Raw genomic sequence first — 20624 nt, forward strand, 5'->3', positions numbered from 1 at the left:
AGCGATGTAACTTCGATGTCTTGCTGAAGATAGAGCGCGCCTCCCCCGTTCCTCGGCAGCAGTTAATTTTGCCAAGTTCCTTGAGGTGCTCCTGCTTTCCTAAACACCCTCCTCCTGCAACAGTGGGAGAAAGTTCGCTCTGTCTGTCGGTCGGTCCGTCCGTTGGTCCGCCTGCCCCGCGCAGCACGGCGGTTCTCGGCACCAGATGGCGCTCGCTGCCTTTCGATGAGCCGAACGCGCTCAACTTTTCCCGTCCCTTTCATTCCCCCCAAACCCCCGGCCCGACCCAAGGATGCTCCGGGCTGTTGATGGAGCCCAGGAGCCACTGCGGCCCCGGGGCGGGCATATACCAAGCCTGGAGGCTGCGGGAACAAACCCAAACGTGGGGAAACAGCTCCCGGCCCCAGCACATTAACAGGGAGGCCGCTAATTGCCTTCCCCGCTGACCTCAGGCTTGCCGTGCGCAGCCGCTCCCCCCGCGCTCCCAGGCTGCCCGCAGCCGCGGCCCTGAGCTCCATGATGGGCTCCGCTCCCTGCGGCGTGGGGTGGGACACGGGGAGCCCCGGTGGGACGCGGGGTGTCCGTCAGTGAGGGACGTGGGTGCCCGCGAGGGGTGGGCTGGGGGTACCCGGAGGGAAATGGGGGCCGAGGGGAAGGATGCGTGCCGATCTCGGGGAGGGATGGAGATACCCCCGCGGTGATCGGGGGACGCTGTGGGGTCGGGGGTGGGATGGGGGAGGCCGGGGTGCCGAGGGGGGACTGGGGTGCCGAGGGGAAGGGCTGCGGGCGCGGTGCCGGGTACCCGGGAGGAGTCGAGGGGGTGCCGGGAGGGCGGTGCCGGGGCTCCACGTGGCTCATTAGCGGGCGGCGATTTAATATTTATGAAGTGTTCTTGTTTGAATCCCAAGTCTTCGGCTCCAGTTACAAGGAGCTGCGTCACCCCGCGATCACATGGTAATTGTTGCTATTTCCAGGATCCCAGTCTCGCGGAGTGGCACAAAAAGCTTTTTCCCTTTTTCTCCGCTTTTTTCCGAGTCCCCTTTCTTCTCCCTCCGCCTCTCCCTGCCGCTCCCCGCCCGGTGCCGGGCGATGCGGGGCCGGCGGCCGTGAGCGGGGCGGGCAGAGCCGCCCCCGTGCCCCCTCCATGCGAGCGGCGCGGCCCCAACATGAGCGAGCTGGAAGGGGACTTCACCAAGCTGCTGCTGCTCAAGGAAGAGCGCATCAGAGAGCTGGAGCGGCGCCTGGGCGAGAAGGACGAAGAGATTCAGGAGCTCCGCCGCCGCCTGCACAAATGCCACTCGGTGCTGCCGGCCCCCAGCCCGCACATCGGGCCTCGCACCACGCGGGCGCAGGGCATCTCGGCCGAACCGCAGACCTACCGCTCCTTCCACGACCTCCGCCAGGCCTTCCGCAAGTTCACCAAAGCCGAGAGGTAGGGCGGGGATGCGGGACCCCTCGGGGCTGGGGGAGAACTTTGGCTCCCGCGGGCGCTGCCGCCCCGACCCCGTTCCTCGCCCCTCGTCCGCTCCCAAACGCGCCCCGCGCCCACGAGGAGGCTTTCCGGAGAGGGCGGGGAAGGGTCGGGTTGAGCGTCGCGGTGCGGTGGGAAAAAGGGGAAGCGGCGCCCGACCGCATCCCCGGGGACGTGCGGAAAGTTGCGAGCGGAGCACGGCCCTTCCTGCGAGCATCGCCGGCCGCGTCCCCGCTCCTCCGAAGCCCGCTCGGCGCGGCCGGGGCAGCGCGCACCTCCTGCGCACAGAGCGCACCTTGCCGCCGCACTGCCCGTGCCCCCGCTGCGCGCCAGCGAGTGGGGAGGAGAGGGAGGAGAGCTGTCCCTCGGCTCGCCGTACTTCTTTAAAGACGCATCAAGAGCGGTTGCTGCGGTTTGGACTTTTTTTTCCTCTTTTCTTCCTTTCTTCCTTTCTTCCTTTCTTCCTTTCTTCCTTTCTTCCTTCCTTCCTTCCTTAGCTGTGTGAGAAGACTGAATAAAACTGAGCAAAGCACTCTGTTCACCTCCGTCCCAGCTAAGCGCATCCCTTCTCACCCTCTGCCCGAGGCACAGACCCTGCCCCGCAGCAGACAGGGATTCCCTTTCCCCCTTCCCTTCACTCTCCCCAGACCAAACCCCTGCATTGGGCCATGCAGCACCCACAGTCCCTACCCTGCTCGAAACATTTCCCTTGCGGTGCCCCTGGGTTGGAACTCCCATCCCCAGCACCTCCAGCACCGCACTGGGCACCCGTGCCCACAGAACCAACCCCACCACCATAGGATGGCATTTGGATTAAAAGTTTAAAGTGAAATGAGTGAAAAGGAAGGTCTGCTTCATTCCTCTCCCAACTCATTACCACGGTGTGATGTTGCATATGCCCCAACCTGCCCTCATCTCCCATGCCTCCTGCCTGGCTCAGATCTGCAGGAGCTTTGAGAAGCACACAATGTGCTGCTAAAGCCCAGCAGTGCTCTCATGTCCCCACCCCAACACGGTGTCTGGAGCCACCTCCTCCCTTTGGGCACTGACTGCAGTGCCAGCAGAGACCTTCTCACCCCGGCCTGGCATCGGCCTCCAAATGCTTTGTAATGTCTGAAGATAAACACAGATTGATCTGCAGTATGATGAATTCTATTTATGGCAAGACGGTCTGCGGTGCATACCGGTGTTTGAAACTCCCAAGAAGTTGGAACTGGTAAATGGGACACAGAAACTCCAAAAAGTGGGTAAATCCCAGCTGGAAGCAGGAAGCTGGGTCTGTTTCTGTGTGGCCACGGCAGTGTGCCCTGCAGCCTGTCCCTATAATGTGGTACATACGTGGGCTGAAAGGGGGCAGTGAGAACAGAAGGTGCTGAAAGAGGTGCTGTCTTTTGTCTGGGTGCTCTCATGCTGGTATTCCCCCCAAGCACTTATTTGCCTGGGCTTTAATGGAAGAAGGGAGAGCGTTTCTATGACCATGAGTACAGCACAGTTCTGATAACAATCAGAGCTGTGCCTGATTTCCAGAATGCAGCCCTTTTCTGTTGTTTTCTTGCTGCGTTGTTGCTCAGAGAGATGTGTGTAGAGAGAGGAGACCCCTGTGAATGATTCTGTGTGTGAGTGTGCTGAATGCATGCATCACACCAAGCCAGCTGCTGGCAGGTACTGGGGGCGAGGAGGGAACCTTAGCAGCAATGCCCTGGGCATGAGTGCTGGATGCAGCTGCAGGTGTGCTGGGAGCAGTGGTGGAGCTGCCTGCTCCTGGCAGTGAGGCACTCCTGGGAGCCCAGGGCTGCTCCTCTGTGTGCTCAGCACCTGGAGATTCTTCATGCTGCATGAAAGATGGGTGTGAGCCCTGAACTCTGGGTAAATGCCTCAAAATGTACTCTCTAATTCAGAGACGCAATACTTAATTCCAGCTTACTGCTGCTTGTTGCAGCTGATAAGCCCTATCTGAACCAGTGCTGCGCTGCTTTGGGAGCTGCTACATATTTGGAAGCAGGCAATAAACCCCTGCACACAGGTAGATGTGTGCCAAGGCTGCGGCACTGCTGTGCATGTGGCTGTGCTCCAGGTGTGTGGCCGCATCCTTGGGTTGAACGGTGCTGTCTGTCTGTCCTTCCGTGTCAGTTCATGCCAGGGCATCTCTGAGGGGAGCAGATCCCAGCCTGCTCCCAGTGACTCTTCCACTCACACTTGCTGGGCTGGCAAACTTTGCACTCAGTGTTTGCACTTTTTCCCTCTCATTTTGGAAATTATCTTCATTTCAGGATGCGTTTGCCACAAGATGGCAGTGGGGACCAAGGTTTTGTGTGAGAAGCTGGGACTTGGCAAGCTCCCAGCCCAACAGCCATCACACAGCTCTCGTGCTGGGTCTGTGCTTGGTGCTATCCTAGTAGGAATCTCTCGCTTCTGCCCCTTTCTCCTTTCCTGCAGGTATAGGACAGCATGCTGCTGCAGAGCACATCGCCCACCGTGCAGGAAGGTCGAGTGGGTCCTTTTGGCAGCAGCATGCAGTGAGCAGGAGCTTGTGGTGGCTGTGGCACGATGAGCTCATTACGTGGATGGTAGTGTTGAGGTCAGCAGGGAGTGACCACATGGCAGGGAAGAGTCGGACAGCTCAGAACCAGCAGCACTAGGGCTGTCCCGCACAGCAGCTGAGGCTGCTCCTGTAACCGGAGTATCCTCCCATTACTGTGCAGCAGAGGTGAGGAACTACAGTACGTGTTTAATCTAAACCATCCCAAAAATGCCTCTTTTTCCTTCATTTGTCCATTACCAATCTGCTTCCATTCAGAGTGCTGTGGCAGTACATTCCTATTTCACCACCGGTTGATTGGCAGGAAAGGCTTTTATTTGATTAATCTGAAGGAACTGTATTGGATTCAATGATATCAGCATACATCCAGCGAGAGCTAATGCTCCAGGCACTCCTGTTGCTTTTTGTATCCTTATCTTATCACTGTCCCAAAGAGAGGAAAATCCAAAGGGGGGAAGTTTGACCAAGCATTGTCTAACCTGCAGACAACCAGATAGCATTGCAAAGGAGCAGCAGGGGCTGGAGCCGGGCTTTGGGCAGCCTTCCCTTGGACTGACATGCCAAGTGTTGGGGTGGCACATCCATCTGGGGGGGTTTGGTGGCTCATCCATCCGGGGGGTTTAGTGGCACGAGGCATCAGGTCCCCAGGGATACCTGGAGTCACAGAGAGAGGCAGAAGAGTTTGAGAGGGAGAACAAGAAGCAAGTGTTCACAGCTAATCGATAGAAACTATTTCCTGTCGTTTAATTTTTAATGGGCTTCGAGCTACTGCTTCCCGTCAGCGAAGGGAGGGGTAGGGCAGAGTGGCCAAATCGAAAATCATGGAACCCTGTGTTTTAATTGTCTGGTATTTCTTAATGAAGCCATGCCAATGGGTGACAATCCTACAGCACACCTTACAGCAGGATTTTCCTGTTTTGGTCACAAATCCCCAGAATGGGAATGCGTATGAACTGTGAAACCAGAGCCACTCTTGCAGGTGAGATGATTGTTGATGTGAGCTCATTTAGAAGATTTAAAAGGGCTGTGTCATTCTTCTCGTGTCTCATGGCTATCACTGGAGGTCACTCTGGGTATGGAGGAGAAAAGAATCTGGGTCTCATTTCAGAATTGCAGACTGCTTGGCCACAGGAGTTCTTTGTTTGGCTTTTCTTTGCTCACAGCAATGTCACTTTTTCTCAGAACTTCAGGCCACATTGTGGAAAAGGTAATTCTCCAGCAGAAATCTCAAGGGTGACAAAGTGCGTCAAAATGAAATGAGAAGAAGGACTAAAATAACCCTGCAAGTCCTTCTTTGCAGCTTTCCTAATGAGAAACTTGGGAAAAAGCCTTCCTGAGGTACGTGCTCAGCTGCCTGTGGGGCCGATGGAGGTCCTGGAAAAACATGGAGAAGGGTTGGCATGGGCTCCTCCAGGAGTCTACCCAGTGCCACGACCTCCCAGCTGGAAATGGACTGCTGCAGCCTTCTGATTTTTTTCCCCTTTGTTTTTTTTCCAGTTTGTTGTTGTTGTTGTTTTATTTTTTGCTTGTGGTTGTTCCATGAGTCTTGCAACCCTGCAGTCACAAAGGAGGCACAATGGAGATGCTGAAATAGCTGGAGAGAGGGAGGCTGTGCTCAGGATCACACGTTGGTGTAGCAGCTTGGATTCTCCAAGCCTGTCTGCCAGCATTTGCCATCACAAATAATGATGCTTAACTTCTGACTCAAACCCACATTTGAGACAAAACCCAGGTGTTGTGCAAAACTCTGTGCTGGTGGCTGGGGAGCAGTGTGGCCTCCAGGGAAGCTTTGGACACCGAGAGGTGGGAAGAGTGGGTGGCTGCTGCATACAGGGCAAGAAAGGACCCCTCCAACCCACATCATCCTTCGGTTGGTTTAAACATTGGTCAGAGCATCTCATCCTAGAATACAGCTTCCCCTCAGACAGTGAGCTTTGAAGGTCGTATTGAAACAAGTCTGTTGCATTTCCCCTCCCAAGTGATGCTGCTGTATCTCTGAAAGGGTCACTACAGCTGTCTGGTAAAATGTGAAGAGTGTGCTACATATACTGAAGCACAGCTCTCTGTTCTCTTCACCGCTTGGAAACCTTTATACAATTTACAGGGCAGTGCATAAAGAACTTTTAAGAGAGGTATGTTATGGGTAGCAGCAGGTGAATTTGACATCCAAGCATTCCCGATGCACAGTGATGTGTAATTTGAGTTAAATATGGTAGCAAAGTATGAGCTGAAGATGTAGCTAAGCTTTATCATATATTTTTTACACTTGGTTTGCAGTGATGGGGTACAAGGCTGTGACTGATTCTAGTGCAATAGGATGGTGATTTGGAGTGATATTGCTTTGTGTTTTGCTCTCCATTGGAAATTCCTCTAAAATCCCGCAACATAAAACCACATCAATATTTTAAATATTTTAAGTGGCCAATGCGTGTATAATTCCTATTAAAAAAAAAAAATCTGTTTGCAATAAGGAATCTGGCTCAGAATCTTGTAATTCTACTTCCCATTAGGTGATATTTATGCCTGTGATGTTGTCACTAATTTCTTTGAACTCCTTAACATTTCACATGCAGGAGATTGGCCCCAGAAGAGCGTTTGCTTGCTTACGCTCTGTTATATACCCTGCAGTACATGAAATTGGGAATGATAACTGGAGATAATTTCTTCAGGTAATGTGGTGAGATGCCAAAGAAATGCAGCCAAATCCTCTGAACAACTTCATGTGCACGCTGAAGTTTGCGTGCATGGCTGATAGTTAGAAAAGCTTTTGTTTCAGCAGGGAGCAGCTCCCAGCTGGGTTGGGGGGGATAACAGGCTGCAGCATGGTAGTGAGAGGTAAAATAGCTGGAAAGCTGCTTTCTTCTGCCCGCGATTGGTAGTAAGAAGGCAGCATCTCCAAGGGAGGCATTCCTGCTTTTCATCTCCCGGCACTTATCACTGGAGGGCAGTGGTGTCTGAGAAGATGACTGGAGGAAGAAAACTGCAGATAAATAACGTGGCACAGCTCCTGGAAGACAAATACAACATGTGCTCGAGGATTAGAGTGAGGATTTCAAAATTTACTGACACAGAAATACCTTCTGCGCAATTTAGCCTCTGCATGGAAAACCTGGGCTTGTTCTCCACAGCAGAGGGAAAGGTGCTGGTTTGAGTTGCAGGGCCCTGGTGGGCCCAGGGCTGCTGGAACTCAAGGAGTGTTGGGCATCACTCTTAGATGTAGGGTTTGCATGGTGCTGTGTGGAGCCCACAGTTGGACTCATTAGTGCCCCTTCCAATTTGGGATATCCTGTCTTTCTGTGATTTTAGGATTCTATGAGATTAGCCCAGAAACCAAGGCCAGAGTGCCTTCTTCCCACTTGTGAGACTTCTGTGGTGGCAGAAGGAAATGCAGCACAGAAATGCCTTGCTGCACAGCCCTGCTTTCTGCTCCTCCCTGGGTGATTTGCCCTTTCTTTATGCAGATTCCTTTTTGTTCTGCTCACACAGAGATGCTCCCGTAAGGAGTCTCTAAATGCAGGGCAGCTCCAGCAGTGCCATAGTGAAAGACCAGGAAGGTGGGTCCATTCACATTCCCTTGCAGCAAACACCCTGCACATTTTCACATGAGCACCACAGGCATTAAGGACTGCTTTTTTTTCAGTCATGTGTTGGGCTACAAACAAGACTTGAAAGCCTTGCTCTAGTGAAATCCATGGGGATTTGGAAAACAATAAAATGACAGTGTATTTGTTTTTCTTTTTTCTGTTCTTTTCCTGTTGTCTTCTGTTTAGAAAGCAACAGTCATCCTATAATTATTCAAGGGATATTTTAGTTTTTCCAGTTCCTCAAACAGCAGATTACTTTGAAAGGACTAGAAAAAATTCTTGAACTTTAAACAACAAACAAACAGATAAACAGTTGACTTTTACTTTTATTTTCCTGCAAGGATAATACAGGGCAAGGTTTAACTGCAGAATCACATCTAGCAGCGACAAGCATGTATCTCAGTTTAGGTTCCTTTCATGGCTACAATGTGGAGGTCAGCAAATGTCACGAGAACTTTACATTGCTAACATGTTTTGGTTTCTTTTATGATGTGATCACTGGTAGAATGGAAATAAAGTTGTTTACAAGAAGATAGTGGGATATTGATCTCCTCAAGATAACTGTCTCCTAAGTGTATCACTTGGATCTTTGTACTTTTCTAGTAGAGATGCACACGTGGTATTCACCAAGCAGCAAGAAGCTTTAGCTATGCTTGCAGTAGGAGAGCCTTTCCGTGCAGGATGATGCTTTGTTCAGCTACCATAACGTGCAATTAAAGAATTCAATTCCCAGGTCACAGGAACCACCAGCTTTCTATTGAGTTCAACCTGCTTGCTTTCTTGACCTGTTGGCCTTCGTATATGGCTCTTGCATTTTGAAATTCAGTTTTCCAGCAAGGGAGTTTATCCACATCGGCTGTGTGTTTACTGAGTAATAGGTGTCAAACTGTGGATTTTTTTATTTTTTTTTTCAATGTTCTGTAACAGTTTTAATATTTTGGTCTGGAACATGAGAATCGTGGTTGCAATTTTGTCGCACTGAAGATAGGGGACAAACATGGAGCTCTGGAAGAAATGTGAAGTTTAAGCATGGCAGACAGCGATGAACCAGACTTTGTTTTAATGTGGAAAAGAAGAAATGATGATTAATTGGACTTAGTGGAAGTGGGGAAGAAAACTGGCTTTATGACTCTGAGGTACATTATGTTTGCTTAGACAGATATGATTTATATGAGTGTTTCCACTGCAGTGAGGAGGAGGATGTTATAGTCCTGGAGAAATTGCCCATAAAACTAGCCACAGTTTCACATTCCTTTTGCTGCATCTGCTTTTAGACCCTTGGAGTTAGCTTTGTGAATAGCAAAGACCCAGGTAAGTGCAATAACGTTTTGAAGAAAATCCACTAAAAAAAACAAAAACAAAAACAACCACAAAAACCTTCAATCTATTTTGAATTTAAGATGATAGTTTTTATGTGAGATCCCACTATTTAAATGCACACATCTGTTATTCCGAATGCTGAGAAATGTTTAGCTGGTATTGGCAGATAGAGCACTGCCACACATGGGTTGTGCAAAAGGAAAAAAGAATGAATGCATTGAGAACAGTTGTTTTTATTGCACAACAGACCGGACAGCAAAACTGCCCTATGTGAGTTGTTGTTGTGCAGTTACTCCCAAATACATATGCTGCTCATTTCCTTGGCAACTAGGGGTTGAAAAAGATTGAGCTCAGAATCAGCTCTGAGTGAGGAGGTTCTCCTTGGGATCATACTTGTTCCAGGTCACGGTGGGGCTCCAGCTCCATCAAAAGGAGCCACCAGGATGGTGGGGGTGAGGATGGAGCCATGAAGCTCATGCAAATGGAAAGCAGCAGGAGTAATCAGCTTTATAGGGAACATTTTCATAGTTCTCTATAGAAAAACACCACAGGTGTTAGAAGATATTTTTATCTGTACACTTGAAAGCATTTTCCTTTGGAAGTGAGTCCCTTTGCACTCATTTTGCAGATGATGGGAATGTGAATAAGCTTCTCATTGTCGGTTTGCTGGCTGGTAGCAGGGTCAGGATAGGAGCCTTGTGCCCTGCAATTTTGTGGACATTGCTCAAAGAGAAGCATTCTCCAGGGCTGTGCAAGCTATACTTGCAATGTTTTGCTTGTTTTATGCATTTCCTTTGCCAGCTTCTGCTGGTGACATTGTATAGAGTGGTAACCTTCGCATTTCTGTCTGACTTCAGCTCTCTCTGTAGCTCGGAAAAGCACTATTGAATATGTAAAAAATTAATATAAAAGCAGCATTAACGGTTCTTATTTTTTTCCTCTCACTCATTGATTTTCTTTTTTTTCGTGCTCCATTAAGAAATCTGTCTCAAGGTAAAGGGAGAAATCTGTCCATTCCCTTTCATTGCATAATGCATGGCTGGGGCATTAGAGTGGTGTGTTGGCAGTCAGGCTCTCCCTGCCTTACTTTGATCTGCAGTTTTTATTATCGATGTCCAATTCTGGGAATGATCAGGCTCTCTTCTGCAAACACAGACCATGGTAACTTATCTTCCTTGCAGACACCCTGATCTTTTTATCCTCTGCTGGGCTCACTTTTCTGCACAACTCAGCTGTTGCAGAGCAGAGATGGCTGAACCAAAATGGCAATTTGTTCTTCCCTTCCACAGCATTAAAATAATTATTTAAATTTCTATGTGAAAGTCGACATTCTGACTTCTGGAGGGGGATTGCTTCAGCCAGAAGCGTGCTCCTCTGGGAAGAGCACCTGGAAAAGATGGCTCAGGTTGCCTTGGGTGTTCTGGATATGAAATGAGGAGATGTGCTGTAGTAGTTTCTTACTTCATTAATGTATGTGCTTGGGGCAGAAGGGGAAATATGCATGGGAAAGGGAAGTGGGAATGGTGTTGGGGTTAACTGGAGGACATTTTTACAGAAGTTTTGGTGCCTGATTAATCTGTGTCTCTGTGGTAAACTGTATCCTGGTAAAAATAACCAGCTCCTTGTGGGACTTTGTGCATCCAGACTCCAAACCACTTGTGATTTCCCTTGCTCATCTCTTTATAAGCTCTTGCACCTTTTCTACTAGGGTGACCCATCTGTGCTATCGCTGCTCCAATCTGAAGGCCAAGGTAAAGCCAGTTTCCACCTTGAGCATTAGGTTGGTTGACCAGCTAGCATGGGAGTCTGTTGGGGGAAACTGTTTTCTCATTCTGTTGCTAAATATAAAGCTGACAAAAATCAAGTCTTTTAATTTAAGAGTTTTTAAACAAAATCTAAATAAAACACAAAAAATAGGGACAGGAAAATCACATAAATTTAGTGGTTAGTTGTCTGCTTGAATTATGTCATTAATCTCCCTAAGTCATGTTTCTGCAATCATTTTGCCCAGGCAGCATGTGAAACAGTCCGTTTGAGCTACTTCTTTCCCACCACGAATGTTCCTCTGACCCCATCCTGGGCCTGTGACTCATTAGGAACTGGAAGCGGCAGTTATTTGCGTGGGTGTTGAATTTACTCATCGTGCAATCATTTTCACATTGTGAGGCATAATATGGAGCTGATAAAGTCTGTACATCTGCATTCTGTCTGGGCTTCCGGGCCAAGAAGTCTGTAGGATGTTGGACTGACAGCATTAGTAAATTCAGCGCGTAACTGTGATTTACAGAAAAAGCCTTTACAATTGCATTTGTATTCACTTTTGAGCCTTTTTACCGTGCCTGAAAGATATTGAGTAGCCAAAGAATGAATGAAAATGAGTTCATTTTTCACAAGTGTTTCTGTTATAAGGCCAGCAAGTCCAGCTGCAGTCATCTAGCCTGACTTGCAAGAGATGGGCCATTAGCCCTTTTGGAAGTTTTGTTCTCTCTAGTGTATTTCTGCCTTAAAAATAATAATAGTAATAAAAAGCATATTTGCTAGGGACTAAGAGAACACCATGATCCCTTGAGAAGATGGATTGCCCTAATAGCTGTGCCTTAAACATTTGTTTTGTGTTTCAAGCCTTGGTTCATCTGGCTTGACAGCGCTGCTGACCCCTGCTGCTGTTGCTTGTGGGGTGAGCTGCTCACTCTCATTACTTTAACCACAATTCTGCCAGGATGAGGAGCACTGGGAGAAAAACGTGCTCACCAAGCTCTTGTTTATAGGTCAGTGTACAGCTGTTATTGCACTACATCACTGCAGATGCTTTTTCAACCAAATTTGCAAGTGATTTAACAAAAGCTACTAAGTTGGATTCATAACATCTATTTCCACAGTGTCATATAGATTGGCATTTGTTATATTGCCTTTGTTTCTTCAGCAGTTTCTGAGAATTTTGAGAATTGAGAATTGCATATCCCAGATGCTGCCCAGGATCAACATCAAGCCAACACCTGTACAATCCATTTGACATTCTAGAAGTGTTTGTGGAACACTTGCTTTACTCTGACCATCGTGTTTTTTGGTATTTGAAAACTTGCTGAAGATCATCATCAGAGAAAACTTCATCGTTCCTTGGTCCACCCTTCTTTCCCAAATCTGAAATCTAAGTGTATTAAGAATTGATAAAGAGCCCGGAGCATTTCCCCTTTGAGGAAAGGCTGGATAACCTGGGTCATTTTAGTCTGGGAAAAAGAAGACTGAGAGGGGATCTGATAAATATAAATATCTAAATGGAATTGGGAGGCAAACGGGTGAGGCCAGGCTCTTCTTGGTGATGTGTAGTGATAGGACTAGGAGTAATGGCCTAAAACTTGAACATAGGAAGTTCGTGTTAACATGCGGAAGAACTTCTTTGTGGTAACGGTGGTGGAGCACTGGAACAGGCTGCCCAGAGAGGTGCTGGAGTCTCCTGTCATGGAAATATTCAAGACCCATCTGGACTCCTACCTGTGTGACCTGTTATAGGGTACCTGCTTTAGCAGGGGGATTGGAGTCAATGATCTCTTGAAGTCCCTCCCAACCCCTGCAATTCTGTGATTCTGTGGTTCTATTCCATTCTCTTCTATGGAGACAGATGGAGAGATTTGGGGTTGTTCAGTCTAGAGAAGAGAAGGCTCCAGAGAGACCTTATTCCAGCTTCTAGGCTCTGAGCAACCTGATCTAGCTGTAGATGTCCCTATTCATTGTGGGGGAGTTGGACCAGATGGTCTTTAAAAAGGTCCCTTCCAACGAAATGTTTCTATGATTCTAGGAATCTGATTTTGTTTGTCCGTAGACCAAGTCTTGCTCTATGTTTTATCTGTTAAGACACTGACCCATAGAGTCATTATGTTTTCCAAGGATTTTCTGTTGATTTTGCCATCCTAAGGAAGATTTGACTGATGAATTTAGTTGTTGTAAATTAAATTGGTGGCCCTGCCTGCGGTGGGGAGATTGGAGCTTGATGATCCTCGAGGTCCCTTCCAACCCAAGCCATTCTATGGTTCTGTGAAGTGCAGCTTGTGCAATTCCAGTGTTTATAACCAGGCTGTGCTTAGGTGGGCAGGCGACAATTCTATCTGCCCTCTGATGTCTTGGCAAAGCCATGCTGGTGCTTTGATTTGTACTGTAAAAGCTCTCATTTCTCTCATTTTAAGCTAACCTCTTTCTCCTCTATCTGATGCCTGGCACTGTAAGCAGAGGTGGTCCCGATGTTCTGCTAATGAAACTATTGAGGTAACGATTTCCTAAGGAGTAGGAAACATTTTCCTGGCATTAGCTTGATCTAGCCTTCAGTCCCACACCATGATAATGGGATGATTGTGAGCCAATTTCATGTGCTTAGACACTGCTTTCACTACAAACAGGTTGTTCCCAAGCAAAGGAAATGTCATCCTATTGCCTGCTGCTCTTTAAAACCTTCAGGTAGTTTCCCATGTTTGCCTTTACAACTAAGCTTTCACTTGTATATACTTAGAGGTGTATGATATTTATTCAGCATAAAGTAATTGTTGTGTTTATCAGTGTGATAAAGTAGGTCCTGTCACACAAAAGTAAGTGGTAGGTTACTGATCTTTAACCAACATGGGGGTTAAACACAGATTTTCGTTTTCTAATATACTTCTCATATGAGATCATTGCACAAACAGCAAGCAGGCTTGTAGCAAGACGCGATGCAGGCAGTGTGGGACTCACACAGCAGGAAGCTCCAACATCAGGTGAAGCTTTCCTCAAGCAGTGGGACAACAACTGGAGCAAAAACCAAATCCAAACACGTGACCAAAAACATGAAGCGGCAAAAGGATGGTGTTCGGGGTTTTAAGAACTACAGAAGTGTATCTCTAGTTCTAAAAACGCTGCATCTGAACTGAAAACAGTGGCTCAGCAGGAGCTTGTGTCTCCATGCTGCACTGGGCCCCAGTGTAGGATCTCTTGGGTGGGTGAGCTGCAGGTTGGTGCCAGCAGACAAACAGACAGCTTCCAGCAAGACAGGAGAAAGAAAGTGCCCGTGGTCATTCCTCCTGGGGCATCTGGAACACATGGAAAGGATTATGAGCTCTGAAATCCTAAATACTTTCCCAGAAGGTTTGGTGGAGAACAGTGGGGGTGAGTGCGTGGGATACAGCAGTGTGTGCATGTGTATGACGTGGTGGAAGTGGTTGAAAACAACCTAAAATATAGTGTTTCAGCTGCCTGCTGCCAGCGGAGGGAGGGAGAAGCTAGAGGGCTGCAGGGACCCAAGGCCTTCCAGAATAAGAGATGCTTTCAGCCCTGTGTCCCCACCCTCTGCTGTTGTAAAAGGACTCATAGAGCAGCGGCCTTTAGCAGCTGGTTTGCATAAGGTAAAGTACACAGCGGGCAGTGCTCCCGGTGCTGAGGGTAACCACTCCTCCCCGGGGAGCTGGAGGATGCAGCCAGAGGGACCGGCAGGGCTGAAGGGCTGCACTGTTCACACACAGGTATTTATATCTGCCAAACCCCTGGGTTGGAGCTGCCAAGCTCCCAAACAACCGCACGGAATATTTTCCTCGGCGGTGTTGGGGGCAGTGTTGCTGCTAATGGAGGAGGCGTTGGGTGGCTGCGATATACTCCCAGTCCTGCCAGGACACAGTGGAGGTTTTAGAGCAAGATCAACGTAGAAAAAGGGTGGGTGATACCAACCTCCTTCTCCTTTCTGGGTGTTCTGAAGATTGTGCCACAGCTGTGTGGCTCTTCCCTAGGGAGAAACCAGTGCTTTGAGTGCAACATTCTGGTTTGCAGTCAACAGTCGACAGTCTTGTCCCTCAAAGTGCATTGTATCGACAAAGCAAAATAAATATATAAATAATTTAAAAAGCAACAAAGAAAGGTGCTTGATGGAGAGTTGCAATTTTTCAGATTCCTTTAAACTGTATCACCTATAAATAAGTGCTGGATGTGGGGGGATTTAATGCATGATCCTTTTGGTGGCTAAGTGCAGCCTCCTGCTTCCCGGCTGTGATCCCAGCTAAGGTGGGGCTGGCTGAGCTGATGGCTGGCGTGGACTCCAGCAGCTCAGCTGAAAGGCATCGAGGTATAAATAATTAATTCCCACTAAATTATTCAAGCTGGAAATACAGTACATGAATCTAGCAAGCTGACCAGGATAAGAATGAGTAATTATGTTAATTAACCCATAAAGCATGCAGCTAGTAGGAGCTGCAGTTAGTTCACATTTTAGGCTGCCTTATGTTTTGAGGAAGAGAAATAAGGCACGTTGGTATGAACTGCAGTTACAGTTATGAGTTAAATGATACAGTTTGAATGATCTACAGGCAAAGAGCACTTGCCTTTCATCAGCTTTGTGCTCAGTTGGCAGGCTGGCCCTCTCTCCTTTGGGGGTGAAAGCAGATATGTTTAGTTTTTAAAGCTTTCAGTACTGCTCTCTGCAAGAACTCAAAGCCATTTCCAAATATTAGTAGTGCAGTGCGAGAAGTTGTTCCTTTGATGTTCCACTTCTGCTTGCTTATACTATTTCTTTCCTATGTGTCACTGAGTAGGGAGACGAATAGAGGCAAAAATCAATTAAAGTATTTTCTTTAAGATCCATTAGCATCATGGAAGAAGTGCTAATAACAATGTGCAAATTGAAGCTCTAGTTTTGCAAATATATGTAAGTAGCATCACGCCACTCAGTGGGTAACAAAACACAAATATACAGTGAAATGCTTTTCCAGTAAAAATAAAGCATCACTGAGTAGTTAAAAAGAAAAGTACAGCACTAATTCAAGGCTTTGAGTTCAACAAATTGGTGTTAACTGAGATTTTAGAGCTAGAAACAGTCATTATCCAAATGTTCAGCTCTGTCTGCAGTATTGTCTCCAGTGAATGAACAGTGCTCAGCCTGCAGAAAGCAGATTTTTTTCCCCAGAATATTTGAAAAAGCTGTGTTCTAGACAGGTAACTGATTTTTACCTTCAGATGGAAGCATGCACTCTGACTTCTCAGGTGTACAAATGAATATGTACAGATTTGGTCCTCTTTTTGTGTGGACTGCATTTTCCCTAAAGGCATCGTGCTGAAAAATGTATCTGTTGCTTCTGATTTAAATGAGGAGGCACCTGCCACCCTGACTCCTTTCCATGAAAGCCTGTTTGGATCTAAATGAGGTTCCCTGAGGACTCCGGTTTTGTCTTGCTCCTACTTTGTTAAGAAGCACTGCTTTTCTCTACAAGGGTCATTCTTAGTGAGTGTTGAATTTAGATGGATGCTCTTTGCTGTGGGACTGGAAGAATGCTGCTAAAGTGGGCCAATGAGAGAGAAACCAGAGACATTTTTCTGTTCCCCAAGATGAAGTGCAAAGGTTTGGTACTTTTCTCTGGGCTTTTCCTTTCATCAGAGAGGAGGGACGAAGGGATTCTCCTCCAAAAATTTTAAAACCTGCTTTAGAACTACAGCCTTTGGTGCAATTTTCTAGTAGGATGCATCAATGGACTCTTCTCTCTTACTCTCTTATAATGTTTATAAGAACATTATTGGAGAAGAACTTGGGTTGTAGACACATGACTGGTACAGTTCCTGTTCCCAATACATCTGCAAAGTCCATGGAGATGCTGCAGTGATATTCCCGCTCAAAATGTAGGAAGAAGAGCAAGAAATGTTTGTGGTGAGCCAGTTGCTTATTTCTCTGAAAGAGCACAGGTTGCAGAATTGTGCTCGGTTGTATGCTGCACGTCAAACAGGGTGTACATCTCCAGCTTCATCTCACAATAGGAACTTTGTGGCTTACATCATGAAGGTATTGCAGAGCTGTTTAGTGGCTTAGCCTCAGGATCTCCCTTCCAGTGTCATGAGTTGGGCTAGTAAATGGATTACCTTTGCCTCCAACGTTCACTAGGATATACTATGACTTTTGACCATAATCTAGGCTGCCCTTACTTGGCCAACCAAAGAATTCGGTTCTGCGCTGTTCTGACCTGAGGGTAAATGTATTACTGTGAACCGCTTAATCTGTTTGGGTTTGATTTCCCTATTAAAAACATTACCTACTGTGTCTCCTAAGAGTCCCCTGCAAAATACATAAAAGCTTGAAGGGAAAATGCAGCTACTTAAATCTATTGTTCTAGTTGGGCTCCCATATTGATTCTTTTCCTATAATTTAGTCTTCTGTCTTGGCATTTGCTGTTCTGCCATCCCGTCAATACCAATTCTGTCTGGAAATTACATTAAATTTAAATAAGAGTTTCCCTGCTCAGGTGTACAGAGGAACTTAAACTTTGGAGTCTGGGAGGTTTCTTTGAGGTGATGGATCACTAGCAATCTCAGGGGTAGCTGTATGTGTGTAGTGGTATTAACAGGAGTTGTTGGAGTTCAGCTGAGTTTTCTGAATGTTTTGTAGGAAATATAAGCAAAAAATGAAAAGATTTAGTGTTCTGAGAATAATTTAAATATCTAAAGAAATGAGGCTAGATCCAAACTATGATATGTATTGAAAAAAAAAAATGTCCTTTTTCAGATCAGTCATGTTTAGCAATTAAATTATTCTGCTCATCCTAAGAGAGAGATACTTAGGTTTATGCATTCTGAGTTAATGTGTGTGCCCAGCATCGTCACACGTTATCACAGCATGTATCGGGTTTTGAGTTGAGAGCCAGAATCAGTGTGAATCGATAAGCTCCTAAAGGCTCATGTATCAGGCCTATTAGTAAATCAAATCATCGATTCAAATGTTCAACAAATCCACCTTATGTATCTCTTCAAGGGGAATGCATATGTGGGTAAATCTAACCCATCTAAAATGGGAGGTCTGAGCTGTGGAGCTGCTGGGTATAGAGTTACTGTACCTTGGGAATTGTTAAGGCTCTGCCCATCAGGTAAAGTGAATAATGAGGAGAGAAGGCTGTGAGTTTGATTATTGCAAGGAACGTAGGGAGGGGCTGCACTGTGGTCTACATGGATGGCCTCTTTTGTAGAAATAGGCCCCGCAAAATGCCGTGCATTCACTTCTTCAGAGTTACAGCAGCGAACTCATTAAAAACTTCCAGTATTAACCACGCTCTCTTGCTGAGAAAGCAACATATCAGTGGGAACTGAAAGTTGAGTGTTATCAATGCTCCTCCCCCTCTGCCCTTTTTATTTAATTTTTTAATACATACATGTTTTCGTTTCTGCATTGCCTTCTGGCTGACTTTTTGTTGGTGATGCCAGTATGATTTGATGTGAGCATGCAGGGCAGCAGAGGGCGGCATTACTCCTCCTGTGCTACGCTCTGAGAAGAAATCAGAATTAAAAAGCAAGGGAAAAAGAGAAGAATGTGGAGAATGCTGCGCCTGCCAGAGCTGCAGGCCATGTAAGGGAACAGAGCAGGGCCAGTACCCACCGAGTGGGGTGAGGGCATGCGGTGCTACGTCATGTCCAAGTCATGGGCTGAAGGCTGTTGTTGTACTGATAGCCATGCCAAAAGAAATAAAAAGAGAAAGAGCAGGTTTTACAGAAAAGACATTTGTTTGTCTCCAAAGGAGATTTTTGAAACTGGTTGCAAGTTTTCATTCTTGTAGCAGAGCAGATGCAGAGTGTGTTTTCTGTGCCACACCGCGAGTTTTTATGCTGCGTTCCAGTATTGACCCCTTCTATTCTAACAGCATGAGAAATGCTCACAGCATGTCAGAGGGTTTGAAGATGAGTTTGTAGACTGAGCTTTGCACAGACAGATTGCATATATTAAGGTTATTTGGATTAAGCCATGCAAGTAAAAGAATGGGTGATCAAAATTCAGCAGAAATTCCTTTTAACAGGAGGCTGTAAGAGATTGTGACCGAAGTTAGAATTGCTTTTTAGGGCACAGAGAAGCAGCCCCCAAATGCATGTTGCCTTTGCAGCCTCACTGCTTACAAAAGATTTTTACTGCCAGATTTGAAGGATCAAACAACATTGTTGTGAGTCAACAACATTGCTGTTCTCCACCTGGATCAAAAATTAGGAGGTAGTTGAGAAGAGTTCCAGTAGTGAAGCTTCCCAGTGTGTTTCATGGTGGAGAGGAGTTGCAAAGGTGAAGCTTCCCAGCATATTTCAACACAGGTTTTAGTTCTGCACAAGATAGCATGTCAGGACCAAGCAGAACAAGGAGATGGAGTGAGAAGAGGGCTGGGGGTCCTGGGCTTTCCTAGCTCGTTTGCCCATCGTATGCACAGAAGTGGTCATGGGGCTGATCTGATTTGGAACAGGACTTGCACTTTAGAGAAAAGTTCTGCCCATCCCCTGATGTACCCAACGCAGCAAGACAGTCATCAAAAGATGTTGGCAATGTGTAGGAAATCAAGCGTTGGTGGCCTCTAATGCTCTGATGAGTAGAGCAATCAGTTTGAGCAAACTGACAGAGAGGATGCTGTGAGCAAAACATTTTTTTACACAGTTAGAGAGCCTAACCTGATGAAGTTTTCCCAAGCATGAATAAGAAATAGCTGTAGAAGTCAGTGAAGCGCTGAAAAACCTTTGTGAAACCCAATGTGAGCCCCTGCTCACATCTGCCTGAATGATTCACAGACATTTCCTTGGTGTCCTAATGAGCTGGGTCCTCTGTGGGATACTGCCATTTATTTGGAGCCATAAATGGCCATGAGCATCGACTTGGAGCACAAAGCCTTTTTGAAAATGTATTCTGCAAGAGAGGGTTTAGCACTGCTAAGAGTTGTGGACATAAACAGTTTCAGAGACGTGAATAACAGTCTGGTATTTTGGTAAAATATGCCTCATTGCTCAGGATGTGTTGGTGTCAGAGAAAGACTCGAAAATAAATTCTGGGATGAATCCACTTCTAGAAAGGCAGACAACTTTAAGTGCAACTTAATTTATCTATAAGGAACAGCAATCTGTCCAGTTGCATAAAATACAGGTTTAAAATGTGTTTTTTTTTGTGTGTGTGTGCTTATTGTTATAAATACCTGAAACATTCAAATGACATTTTATAATAAGCAGAATTAATTTGATTCCAAAAAGAGACAATGCAGTTGTTCACAATGCATCCGTCATAAAATAGTGATAACGCACTGGCTATTTTCATACTGGTCACAGTGCAATCCATGTTTATTTCTAACCCAGTTTTGAATATAAATGAATTGTTTTGAAGGCTGGATAGATCAGCACAATGCGCCAAGGCAATTACGGCAGGTGACTGGCACAATACTGGCTACAGGAGATAAGAAACGCTGCTGGGTTGGGAAGGGTGAGGAGAGGCACTGCCCAGGGCTGCCAGGGCTTTGCCACTGTTACAGCTGGGAGCTAAGAAACAGCATCAGGCAGCCTCAAAATCGTACGGTAGGATGAGCCACTATGGACTAAAATAATAATAGCCGGGGAGGGGGGGCAAGCAAGTCTGTCACTGCTTATGCCTTTCTGAGTGCTCTGATTTTGACTTGTGATGAAAAAAATCAGCAAAAAGATGATGGAGGGATGAAGCAGTGGAGGATGTGGAAGGATGCTAAAAGCTGGTGACTCTAGCTGAGTTTTTGTGGCGTTTTATAAGTATACCAAACATCTCAGGCTGACTAAAAGGCAAACGTCGCTTTTGATCAACCCTAGTTTTTACCAACATGCTGCTGAATACCAATGCAAAAATCACTGCTCCTAAACATACCAGGAGATGCTGTTACTGCTAGTCAGAGCCCTGTGCAGCCTGTGCACAGAGAGGAAGGTATGATCCCACACTGAAAAGGTTAGCAGGAGCAGGGGT

At 46.6% G+C, this 20624-nt stretch overlaps 1 protein-coding gene across 1 annotated transcript in view; it reads left to right on the forward strand.

Annotated features, from left to right (window-relative positions):
- Positions 1–946: 946 nt before the first annotated feature.
- PRKG1 (protein kinase cGMP-dependent 1) overlaps positions 947–20624 on the forward strand; it is a 391794-nt gene continuing 372116 nt past the window's right edge. The window contains exon 1 of the mRNA XM_048946671.1: positions 947–1432. Within this exon, the coding sequence (XP_048802628.1) occupies positions 1167–1432 (266 nt within the window). The 5' untranslated portion in view covers positions 947–1166. The remainder of the gene's footprint in view (positions 1433–20624) is intronic.

The sequence above is a fragment of the Lagopus muta genome, chromosome 5 (assembly GCF_023343835.1).
Source record: "Lagopus muta isolate bLagMut1 chromosome 5, bLagMut1 primary, whole genome shotgun sequence".
NCBI classification, from domain to species: domain Eukaryota; kingdom Metazoa; phylum Chordata; class Aves; order Galliformes; family Phasianidae; genus Lagopus; species Lagopus muta.